The sequence below is a fragment of the Coloeus monedula genome, assembly GCF_965178545.1.
Source record: "Coloeus monedula genome assembly, chromosome: 3".
NCBI classification, from domain to species: domain Eukaryota; kingdom Metazoa; phylum Chordata; class Aves; order Passeriformes; family Corvidae; genus Coloeus; species Coloeus monedula.
The window spans coordinates 21943918-21957003 of NC_138783.1; the positions used below are offsets into that span (position 1 = coordinate 21943918).

Here is a 13086-nt window from a genome sequence, read left to right on the forward strand (position 1 = left end):
ATCATCATCCCTTATGAGAGAAGATAAACTTGTAAGCAAAATCCAAAATCCTCTCTTAATACCTCACTTAAACTTCATCTCTCAGATAAGAGATGTAAGAAAGCACAACTTGAGAATGACTTAGCAAGATATTTTCAGTCTATGACAGATTCTGGTCCTGCTCTTGATCTTACTGCTTGGTGCATCTTTCAGATCATACAATATACACACCTGTGTAAGTATCAAAGGACAAAAGCAAGAACCAAATAATTTTTGTGGAAAGAAATCAAGCTGTTCATGATCTTGCCTAAAACTCAGACTCAGACCTCATAGGAAGATTTTGCAGACTTTTCCAGCTCTGGGGATGAAGATGGAAACAAGAGAATACATTTTCAGCTATGAAAGACTCTATGGTCTATGTTTGTAATTCTGAATGAAAACACTGGTAATTTTTGGGCTTAGAATTTATTAACTTTTTAGAGGGGGGGGGGGGGGGAACCCCCAAACCATTGACTGCTGTGTGTCTCTCAGGCTCTCTGTTACAAACTTGAGATTGGCATGACCAGACTAACAGACTTTAAGATATCATACACCAAACCTTTTTATGGAGTGCTGAATTTGTAACCGGACTAATCTTTTAACTAAACAGACCATCTTTTATGAGCTATTATGAAATAAAGTCATAGAAATCAGCCTAGAGGGATGGAACAGAATGTGTTCTGCAAGTGTACAACTGTATTTCAATAGCTACATAACTTCGTATTTATGAGAGATAACAGAATAACTGCCACTCCTTTATCTTGCCTATACTGAATATTTAACATAAAATTGCCTATCCCTTTGTTCTGTGAAAAATACTTTAAAAAGAGGCATCCTAGAGACCTAATTACATATAAGCACTGCAGTTAATTAAGATACATATGGCTCATCTCTTGAACAGTCATTTTTGAAAAATTAATTATAGCTTTGTTCACTGCATTCTGCAGTGATGAATGCTAATATTTAAATTTCATATCAGTATAACTCAAAATTTAAAGATATTAAAAACATTAATTTTCATAGCCCTCTTTGATGTATGTGTTTTTATGCCCACTTTACATTCCCCATCAAAGATCAGAGGCACAGGATGGTTCCCCAAAGCCAAATATTTAAGTACCAAACCAAGATTAAAATTTTAAATTTCACAGCATCGAATCCAAGGGGTACTCTTTTAAGCCACATTGTTCTTCTGATAAAAGGAAAGAATTGATTGATAACTACAGATAGTGCCATTGCAAAACAAGAAATGCTTCATACTAGTAAATGTACATAGAAACGAATATAAAACCAAAGAAAGATACTGTCACCAAGAACATAGAAATGTTGAAATATAATTTCTAAGGCCCAATCTGCCCCATATAACACTGAGGTTTTCTCTTTGATTCTTTTTAAAGAAAAGCATTTCTGTATAATAAAGGTAATTGTCAAAAATAAGCATGGTTGACATCACAAAATGTAATAGGTTTGCATGCATGCTGAATGTGTTTTAAAAAACACATTACAAAGCACAAACACATGGGTTTAAGTCAGGCATAGTCCAATCATGATAAAGCTTTTTGCCTAACCTTTATAGAACTTACTCTGATAGGAAGTACGGATCCGTTTCGTTAAATCTGGATAAAAGTTAGACAGGCCACGCATGCAAAAGTTGTCTTTGGAACATGCCAGTACACCAGCATCAGCAGCAGGCAGAGGAGAGAGAGAAAAAACAGTCTAAAGTGAAAGGAACTGATATCATAACCAGCATCTAGAACAGCCAAGGTGAAAAAATTTCAGCAGATGCTTACCTTCCAATGGGGAGATATAACAGGAAAAGCAATCAAAAAAGTAAAGGATGTGGGATGGATGGTGAGAAAGCAGCTGAGGCTTTTTTTTAGATGCATAGATTCTATGAGCAATCTAGAAGTGTGCAATCCTTCTTAGTGGTCATTTATCCCCAGTGAGCTCTGTTCTGGCAGCACTGGAGAGCTGGAATGATGCCTTAAAGGATTGGCCCAGACTGCCACCGACAGAGAAAAACCCTCTGTGATGCAGTGCTGATAACAGCTTTTTCTACATGAGCAATCCTCCACCTTTTGTACAGGGTTCTGCAGCATGTTGTTTGTGGCTAGCTACTCACATTTCTCAGGGAGCTGCTGTGAAGCTGCCTGAAACCAGACAGAAAAGCCAAAGGTAACTTGAAGCTGCTTGTCTCTTCTCTCCTCAGCTGTGCCAAATTTACATATTTAACACTTGACACAGATGGGAACTAAGCTTGGCATGATTAAATGCACAGAAAGTGAGATAAATGGTCTTTCAGGAGCAGAAGTAGGCCTGAAGACTTATATTTTGTTCTCTAAATTTTTCTCTAAATTTTCCTTTCTATTTGGAGTGTAAACACATTCCCAATTAAAAAAATATTTCCTGTAACTCTATGGAGAAGTGGGATTTGATGATTTAGTGCAGGGTCTGCTGATGAAAATGCTGATGGCATAAACCCACTATAATCTGTTGCTCTTATAGTTTTAGGGTTAGATTTAAAACTCCACCTTTTCTAAGATATTTTAAAATCTAATTCTAAAACTTCACAGCTATGTAAAAGACATTTCATAATTGTGTCTGACTCTTGCATGTTACTATGGAATATGTCAAGTGAAAAGACTTGAAACATAGATGATCTTCTGACTTTTTCTCATACAAGTAAATGTTTAGATAACCAACAAAGTATGGTAAAATTTAGCTGTACTGAAGTGCTAATATTTCTAATACACAATGTGTAATAACAGTTATGACTTACAAATGTAATCCTCTTAGCATCAAATTTTAAAATGGATGTTGTAAGCTTATATCAAGAACTTCAGCTCACTAATGAAGTGCTTAATTTGAGCTGCTTGTACTACCAACATAGAATGCCTCCCAGGTGTTACACCTCACTAAACACAACTGACTATTCTAATGAATAGCACCTGGCAGAAGGTACATTTAAGCTTAAATTGAAGTCCTACTTACTGGTATGAACTTACTGAAACCAGAAAGAAAACAGCATACAAACTACACTTCAAGTGACTGCCACAGAAACAATTTAATAATCTGCTCATTGTGATTTCTATTACAGACTCAGCTAAGGGAATGACTTGCTGACCTCCATCCCAAAAGAAACAAAACCTCATAAAACATTTTGTTTCTGAGAAAGTGCCCACACCTAGAGCATGTCAAGTTTCTTTTGTCAAGTTATAGAAACTCCATGGGCCGGCAAAAAGTCATGCATCTCAAAAGCACTATAAAAAGCCACAGGCAAAAAAATCAAAGAAACATCTCAGGCTCATAACCACAATGACTATTTCCTACCTGCAGCAAACTGCCTGCTCTTGCGAGGTGAGCGGGGCTGGCGCTGGTACGGATCGCTCGATCCATAGAGGTCGAGGGTGCCCATGCTCAGCAGGACTGTCTTCTGCATGAAATCCACAACAGCCAAACCATTGCAGTTCCCAAAAGCCACTCTGCAAAGAGAAGCATCCCTCCAAAGTGTTAGTAATATGTAATTCAGTTCTGAAAACAATAATAATTATTATTACGAACTCTGCACAAACTTTTTCTTTAGGAAACTACTCAAAGCTTACATTTTTTATTTCTTACAGATTTGTAATCCTGAATTTTAAAAACTGCTTTCTGAATTAAGTTTCCAGAAAGCAGACTTACAAGTCCTACCAACTTCCTGTACCAAACACATTGCAGTAATGTCTAAACATTGCTTCACTGAACAATAAAATTCTAATAATAAGGATATAAATTAAGCCTAAAAATCGTGGCATAGATCTTAAAAAGTGGTTATGAATTTATGTAAAATACAAATACAATTAAAATATAAATACAAATACAACATAAAAAATAATTATTTTTAAGCTAAATATAAATGACAAATGAAATATATTAGGCTGTATTGTGGAGATATCCAAATCCAAAAGGCATTTACAAAATTTCCTTCCAACTCTGTCAGTTTATCTATAGCAGAGATTCCTGTTAAAACAGTCTCTACCCCTTTGAAATGCTTCTGCAAATGCATTTTGATGATGGTTTGATTTATGGGCAAGATCTCTCTCCTTTTGTATCAGACTGCAATTTTAAATTCCAGACAGAAAGGATTGCAGGTACAGCCACAAAGAAACTCAAAACCCCAAACCGTGTTCAATCATATTCAGAATCACTTTCAACCAGGTTCTGTCATTTTATGTAAAAGGTGATTAAGATGGTTAGTTCAAATCCCTGCAAGATCTTTAAGCACTTAATTCACAATAAAAGGGAGCTGTGCACTGACCTCCACCAGATTCTTCTTAATATATCTCCAAAATACCTGAAAGGAATTTGTGTGTGGAAAAACAACAACATAAGAGAAAAGTGATGAGGTGGAGAGAAAGCAGGGTAGCTAGAAAATTTTCCTCTGTCCCACATTTTCTTACTCTGCTTCCAATATAAAAAAGAGTGCTCCTTATAGCAAATTAAAAAGTAACATGTAAGGTAAAATGAAATTATTTTTCCTTAATTGTCAAACTAGCAAATTAAGGCACCATCAAACTTGCAAATTAAGGCACAAAAGGGGCTCAAATTCTGCCAGTTGTTACTACACTCTGTTTACCACCCTTGTCTCAACTCTGACTTTAGTACAGCATCTACAGAAATACTGTGGATGCACCTCTGGTTTTTCCCCATTGACTTTTTTCCCTCATTGGAGTGGTGTCCCTCAGGGGCCATACTGGGACCAGTAGAGTTTAAGGTCTTTACCAGTGACAGAGACAGTGGGATTGAGGGCACCCGCAGCAAGTTTGCAGACAACACCAAGCTGAGATGTGCCCGAGGGACAAATGCCACCCAGAAGCACCTGCACAAGCTCAAGGAGTGGGCGCACGTGAATAATTTTAAACTAAAAGAGGGTCGATTCTATGTGTTCATAAGTTCTGCATTCTAGGTGGAGGAAAAAAATGAAGGAATAAAAATGACAAGTGCCACTCTCATCTATTAATACTCCAGGGAAAAGAACAGCCATTTGCACTTTGAAAATTATTAAGCTGAGATTTATTAATTTTGGAAAACATGAGTCATAAGGAGAGCTAGTGATCATTCACACCCCTGGACAGATATTTAACAAAATGTATCATTTCCTGATCTGTATTTTTCTAAACTCCTCTAATTTAACACACAAGCATGGATCTAATATTTCTTACCCCCAAACAAATTAGTTTTAAAAAGAATCAAAAATTGCTCATTAATATTATAACACTTCTGAGGATTGGTAAAAAAATCTAGACAGCCATTACTATTAACAAGGCTTAAGATAAATTGCTAACAACAAAGTCCTTATGAAATCAAATACAAAATTAAATTCTCAGTTTTGAGCAATGAACAGAATTAGTTGCTAGGTGATGTTCTATTCTGTTGGTATCTTTCACAGAAATGTCATAAAACCCTCATCAGACATTTCTTGATGATTAATATGCAGATTAGCTGAAACCTGTTACCCCATGAGCTGGTAATAAATTTTAAGTGACTGCTTTCAGTCAAACAGAACCTACTTTAAAACAGATTTATTATTCGTATTTAACCTTGTTCCTGAAGGTTAACCTAATTCTTCAGTTATAATTGAAGCATTTTGTAAAATTTTCTTTTCTATTTTCATAACATGAAGAAGTTTTTGATGATTCATTTCAACAAAAATAAAACAGGTGTTATACTTTTAATTTGTAGCCTTGGTACTGTTAAAAGTAAACCAAATACATTAAATAAAATTTTGCAGTGTCTGAAGTCTTTCATCTTTATTGCTGTTTCATGGCTGCAGTAAAACTTGTGCAGAAATCATAGTAACTAAAAGAATACTGGGAAGGGACTCTCCAGAACACACACCATTTTATGCCTTCGACCTAGTTAAACTGATTAGTACAGGAAGAAAAATAAGGCAAAAGATGACCCAAATAACTCTACAACTAGAATGTCAAAAACTACATGCTCTCAGGTTTCATTCTGAAATGGCAAAGGTCTTCCACATTGTGAAGATAGATAACAGGTGACAATTAAAGTAGTAGACAAAAATTCTGATGAAAGAAAGGACTGTGCCTTGTCATAGGCCTGAGGAAAAAGTTAAGAGAGACAAGAGATAGGAAGAGAGAAGAGAGTCTGCATAAAAAATCTAAGGAAAAAGACCTTTCTTGGGTAGTTTTTTTGGGAAAGTTAAATGTAGCTTGTCAAGCTATTTTATTCATACATGCATATATATGTCTGAAACACTCACGTACTTAGCATAGGGTGTTTTAAAGGAGGCTGTCCTGTAAACCATTATTGCTCCTAGCAAATGAAACAATTTAAAGCACTTGATTGAATCAAACCAGTGGTTTAGGAAACCACTGTGACTATTAGGAGAACCACAACCTACCAGAATAGTTTACAAGTGAGGGAATGGTGTGATTATTCAGATGCTGCCTTGAGGTCTGAGACCTGCAAGGGAGCAAATCAGACAAACCCGAACAATTTGCACAAGTGACAAATGCATCAAGGTATGGTAAAGAAAAGAAAATCCTTGAATTCATGAATAGGAAACTATCTAGAAATTCAGGCTGAAGACTTGAAAAAACAGCCCCCAAAAGACAGTATTTTTGCACAAATGTAAAAACTCTGCATTAAACTGCCAAATTCTCTGAAAAGAGTCCAGTGACCTATTGAAAATCAGCAGGAGTCAGCACCTAACACCCATTACAGCCAATAGTTTTAGTGGAGTAACACCTACAGAGAAAACCATTTTAATGTATCTGGATGACTCCCAGTAAGAGAAAACATTAAAAATTTGCAAATAAATCGAACATGAGGAAGTAACTACACACACTCATTTGCATTGCCATATACAATACAGCATTTAAATGTTCCTTACTCAATTCTCAATTTCAGGTCACCAGCTCTTGTGCAAACAGACATTAGCACAGACATAAAAATGCTGCTCTCAGAAGACAATTTCCAACTATGGTATGTCGTCATGATAAATGGCATTTAACAGTTAATCACTTCACCATTTTCTATTAAATGCATTTCACCTTGGTGAACTTTTCAAAATGACTTTGAAAATTACAGATTTGAAATGCAATTAGATCTTATTTGAAAGGAAGGAAAGAGTTATGTGAAAATATCAGTCTTTTAAACATGACTAGTAAAAATATTGGCAAGAATTGCAGTTTAACATCCCACGTTACAATCTCTACATCAGGTCAAATAATTTTCCCCCAAGAATCTGATTTACAGTGTCTTTTGAATACTTTGCTTTGACCTTAATTGTCTGTGGGAAATTTCAAAGTATAGTTGGAAAACATGTGATTTCGTGCAATAAACAATAAATCAATGCAACCTTAATTTTGAGTTACTTACAGTCCGTAAGCAGAGTTTACAGCAAGACTGGTAATCTGTTGTGGAGGCTCACCATCCACCCACACCAACTGGATAACAAGATCTGCCTGGTAGCCAGGAGGCATCCGCACAGGTCGAGCCTTAACGCTAAGAAGAAGAGGTACAGAATAAGAACAAACAAACAAACACTGGGCCATGAATAACAACTGCTTTGCATCATTATGAATAGTGAATTTGAATGGAAAACCTAAAATACTTCTTTTTGAGACTTTGATAAAGGACATTTCTGTGTATTTGGAACTTTTTCCTTGTGAAGTAAAGCGTGACAGAAAAATGCAAAGAGGCAAGAGAGGAGAAAATATACCTTTCTGTAATGGTCCTCACCAGAGCATATTCAAAACTTATGGACTTGACAAATCTGTTCGTCCATGTAGTGCAAACAAATCCTCTTTTATTTCTAGGAGTATAATCACCCAATATGTGAATGAATGCTTCCTACATCAAATCTGATATAACTACTAATGCCTGTTCCTGCTGTGTTATGGCAAGTTCAGTGACTTGCAAAGCAGGTAGTGAAGGTGTACATTTTAAGGGGAAGTGTAAGAGCTGAACACCTCTGTATGACTGCTTTATGTGCATTTTTGAGTGGTACAACTTAATGTGGGATACGCTGAAAGAAAACATTATGCAGTAATAGCAGTACTTTGAGGTATTCATGTTAGTCATTAGTACATTCACGCTGCAGGTAGTAAATTGCAGGCAAAACCCACTAGTCAGTGCATTTTCACTGCAGCTGTTACTGGTGAGACTGCTTGTATTGCACCCCTTGGCACACAGCCATAAAATAGGGCAGTCCATCACAAATAATCCTCTACCACTGGGAAAAACAGTCTCCAGAAAAGACTGAGAAATAGAAGAGGAAAGAGAATAGTTAGTGGACACAGACACAGACAACACATGCTGAAGAATCACAATTTCGGTACATAATATATCTTTCAGCTTTGAGTCCTTCTCTATACATTTATGTCTACCATATTTAAGCAGTATTATCCTGTGTACTGGATCTTGGAGAAGAGATTTTTGATGACACAGACTGTCTCCTGACTGTGACTCTGCAAGTTTTCCAAGCAGTTCTGGCCCATTAACCGGAAAAGTTGATGGGTCAGATTGGAAAAAACACAACTAATTCCTATTCAGAAGCAAGTAAGTAAGAACTTCTTTCAAGAGAGGATATTCAAACTTCCCATTCAATAACCAGGGCTATCAGGTTCTTTGTAGATATTCTGATTGCATCTGTTGGGATACAGGCCTTGGTGGCAAATAGGGCTACTGGCAATCCTGGAAAATTGAAGATAAAAGCAGAAAACTGAAGTAAATGGAAATAAAACATAACCACAGAATAACACTAGGGCAGAAGTTCTCAACAAAGTAACTCCAGTAGCACAATGGGTAATACACAAAGAAATTAGTCCTTTAATTCTGAAAGAAGTTATGAAAAACAAACGACAGTGCACTACTTCCCACACTTTCATGATTTGATATGGAGCATTGGGTGTACCTTATGACACAGGTAAAATCTCCTGCTCAGTGTTAATAGTAGAAGATTTTTGAAATTTTTTTATAACATAAAGACTATTTTCTTAATGAGACCATCATATCTGCTGGCAGGTTGACCTCATCTGTCTGCCAGACACCCACTGAGCTGCTCTCTCACTCCCCTTCCTCAACAGCACAGGGGAAGAAAATAAGATTCAAGAGCTCAGGGGTTTAGACAGGGCAGGGAGATTACTTACCAATTACCATAAGAGGCAATGCAGACTCAAACTGGGGAAAATTCATTTAATTCATTGCCAATTAAAAATACAGTAGGAGAGTGAAAACTTCTTTGAAATTAAAATTACCCTCTCCCCTCCCTTCGTTTCAGGCACAGTTTCACTCCTGACTCTTCTACCCATTTCTCCACCCCAAGCAGCACAGCAGGGGTGGGGAACAGTGTTTGTGGTCCAATCATAAATAACACTCTGTATTTTGTATCTGCCATTCCTTCTTCATGCAGTTCCTTTCTTCCAGTGCGGAGTGCAGTTCTTGTGGAACAGACTGCTCCAGTGTGGATCCCTCATGGGGTGCAATTTGTGCCAGAGAATCTGTTCCCGAGTGGGCTCCTCTCCATGGGCTGCAGCTCCCGTCAGGAGCCTTTTCCAATGTGGGCTCTCCATGGGGCTCAGGGGAACATCGTGTACTATCATGGTCTCCTCCACAGAGGAATCTCTACTCTAGTGCCTGAAGTAATTCCTCCTCCTTTTCTCACCTGGGTGTCAGCAGAACTGTTTCTCATTCTTTTTTCTTGTGCTTCTCTCACAGCTGCTGCACAGCATTTTTGTCCTTTGTTCAATTTGTTTTCCCAGAGGGCCCACCCTCTCGGCTGAGGGGCTCAGCTGTGCCCGGCTGTGTCCAGCACAGGGCAACCCCAGCTGCTTCTCACAGAGGCTGCCCTGCAACCCTTTCCAGCAGCACCCGGGTACCTGCACCTGATACCTCTTTGATAACTGCATGTTCAAAATACACACCCTCTCTTGAATTGTTTAACTATTTCAGTAACACAGTTTATGCTGTAATGCTTATATTTCTATTCTACAGGATTCACAGACCTTGACAGAACTTTCCCTTATTTATTACTTCATGAGAAAGTCATTCCTCCTCTATCTCTCTAAATGCATTTCCTTAACAGCACACTCACGCTATTTCTTTCACCCGTGGTACTCTTCAGACCTTGCATGTGTATTTGTCTGGAGCAGTAATCAGGCACTTGGCTTAGATATTGTCATAGGAAAGATGTGACAGTACAGTTCAGCAACTGCTAACCCACTACAGTTGGCAACAGCTTTGTATTGTTGTTTTCTATTAACAGCAAACCTCTGCTCAGAGTTTTGCAATTTCTGACCTGTTCTGCTGGCACTAAAGCTTTGCCCTTTTCTTTGTTCATATGTTACATATCCATAAGCATTTCTGAAGTGATGCTATCCACAACCTTAATGAAGCAAGCTCTGGATTACTCAGGAGTATTTGTGGTGAGAACAAAGGCATGAACATCTGTGAACTCAAGCTGCTAAGGGAGAGAGGTCTTTTGAAACCAGGATAAACTGAAGCTACAAACAAGAGTTGTACACAGTAAAGATGTATTATTTTCAAATAAACTTCACAGCAAGCAGAAGCTGAATATTTTACAAACAGTCCTTGAGAGTATCTTTGTGATGGAGACCTTCAACTTCTAATATCTGTGGATAAGCCTTTAAGAGGCATAACAGTGGTGGTCTTCCCATCTTGCACCCCATTTTCAGCTTTGAGTGCCTGCCCTTAAAAATGTTATAAAAATACAGAACCGGTAAATGAGATCCAAGAACCAGGACTTAGTCTAATGCCCTTTCAGCTGAGCTTTCTGTCCACATTTTCTAATGGATAACTGATGATGTGGGGGAACACAAGAGGCAAGCATGCTGCTCCAACAAGTACCTGTCAAAGCAATGAATTTATACTTTCCCTCCTCTAAACAAGCTAACTGAAGACTGACAATGGCTGCAGAATTAATTCTGATCTTCTAAAACATGCTTTTTAATGTGATACTACTTTTCCAATGTGTTTCTAATGCCACCCTGAAAAAATCAGAGAACTTGAAGTACCTTCTAAGGTTTCTTTTGGATTGTCACTTGAGCGAAAAAGGTAAACACCTTTCTCTCTAAGTATTTTTCACTGCAAATTTGAGGATCCACTTTGGTAAAAATGGGTATTATGTCACAGGGATTTTCTCTAAGCATAGAATAAGCTTTAGGTGATGAAAGACCGTAATAATTGAGTAAAGTAATTTCAGATTTCATGATTAAGGCTGTCATTCCCATGTGTCTGTGACATCTTCCTACTTAAGAATTGTTGAGCTATTTCCCTTGTTTCACTAACCATCCTGCGTAACAGTAATGCGGATATTCAGTTCTTCACCTTGTTTTGGATGGCTTTTTTTGAAGTGTTTATAATAAAAGCAGGAGTATGAGCAGAAGGAATGTAGACATTTCCTTGACACGTTCTTGTTCTGCTACACTGAATTTGGTTGTTGCAAAGTTTTGGGTTTTACTTTCCTTCACAAGATATTCGGAGTTCCTTATCACTTTGGAGTTACTTGAAGCTACAGTCAAAAACCTTGATTGACCTAATTTTGGGATGATACTAGAAGACTGGGAACAAAGACTGACATTCTGGGTAGAGCTTTATGATAACAGCATTTACATTACATCAGAAGTATTTATCTGCATAACCACAAATCCATTGGTTTCTTAGGTTATCACAGCTGCATATTTCTTCTGAAGGAAGCAAGAACAGTATTTATTCCATACTGCTGCCTGTCTCTCTCAGTAACAGTTCTGATTTCAGAAAAGTGCCAAGTTTTCATTACTTCAGTCCCTCCAATTACTTTCTTCCTAGTACCCATTCACAGACACAAACATATTCAGTGATTCTGACTCCTGGCTAGAAAAAATTATGTAGTGTGGAGTGCCATTCATTTGCTGTAACAATGTTGAGAAGCAGCTAAGAAAATAAACATAATGGAGCCAGTTATGTATGTGTGTAAAATTTTAGGTGCATTATCAATATAGTTCAAGCTCTGCACTCACTCTCCATCTGCAGATGGCTGCAGCTTTACATTATTATTGGTCTATTTTAGATTCTGTACTGCTGCCCACCTAAATGGCTTGCATATAAAGTCAACAGCATTAGCCTGTTCTTTACTGGCTTTTTTCTGTGTTTTCAGCACTACTTTCATTTTACCACCATAATTCTGCTTAGATCAGAAGTTTTTAGACAGACAAGTCCTGTGGACCCAGTTAGGATCTGGGAAAGTGTGGATATTTGTATGTCTTTCCTTACTGAGAAAGATAAGAGCATATGTAAGTATACTTTCATCTAAATGTAGGAGCGTGCCAGCAGCTCTAGTGGTGTAACTACTCTGACATTGAAAAACTACTTCTCAGTCAAAATAAGATTACAGTTATTCTGTGTAAAATTTGACAAAATCTATTGGACAGTTTAATGTGAGATTATATGGAGTCAAGAAAACTTCTAAAAACTAACAAGCAGAACCTCTGTGGGTTCATTACAACTTCTCTGAGACTCCAACATCAACAATTCCTCTCCTTCCCAAACAAAATCAAGTAAGAATCTCTTAAGGGAAAATCTTAGCCACTGAAATGATTGCATTCTTCCTGATTTCAATGTTATAAATAGATTTCACATTTGGACTTTTTAAATAACTTATCTCTGCCTCTTCTATTGATTTTCAGTTCAAATTAATGATTAAACTGAGGTCTGAAGTTCAACTGCCTGACTGAATTAGGTGGATAAATGAACAGAATGCCAAAAAATACTGTTAATTTTACAAGGACAATAGCACAATATTGCTTTTAAATGCCAATGCTATTTTCAGGAGCCAAGCAGCCCAAAGTATCTGCAAAATCAGGAAATGTTCATTTAAACAGCTTTTGAAATAATTGAGGCATTTAAAAGATTTAATAATAATTAGACCAAAATAATAATGAATTCACTAAAATGAGAGCAATTGTTGTCAGCAATGCACTCTAATTGCTGGAAAATTACAGTTTATAGAGTTTTGTAAAGAATTCTTGTTTTAAACTATTCAAACCCATAATTTATCTGCCTTATTAA

The 13086-nt window shown here is 37.2% G+C and overlaps 1 protein-coding gene across 1 annotated transcript in view; it reads right to left on the minus strand.

The window, feature by feature from the left end:
• Positions 1–13086, minus strand: part of STXBP5L (syntaxin binding protein 5L) — a 185536-nt gene that overhangs the window by 44492 nt on the left and 127958 nt on the right. Inside the window, exons 18-20 of the mRNA XM_082278151.1 lie at positions 7399–7524; positions 3346–3497; positions 1599–1670 (exon numbers count right to left, since the gene is read on the minus strand). Coding sequence (XP_082134277.1) covers positions 1599–1670; positions 3346–3497; positions 7399–7524 — 350 coding nt within the window. The remainder of the gene's footprint in view (positions 1–1598; positions 1671–3345; positions 3498–7398; positions 7525–13086) is intronic.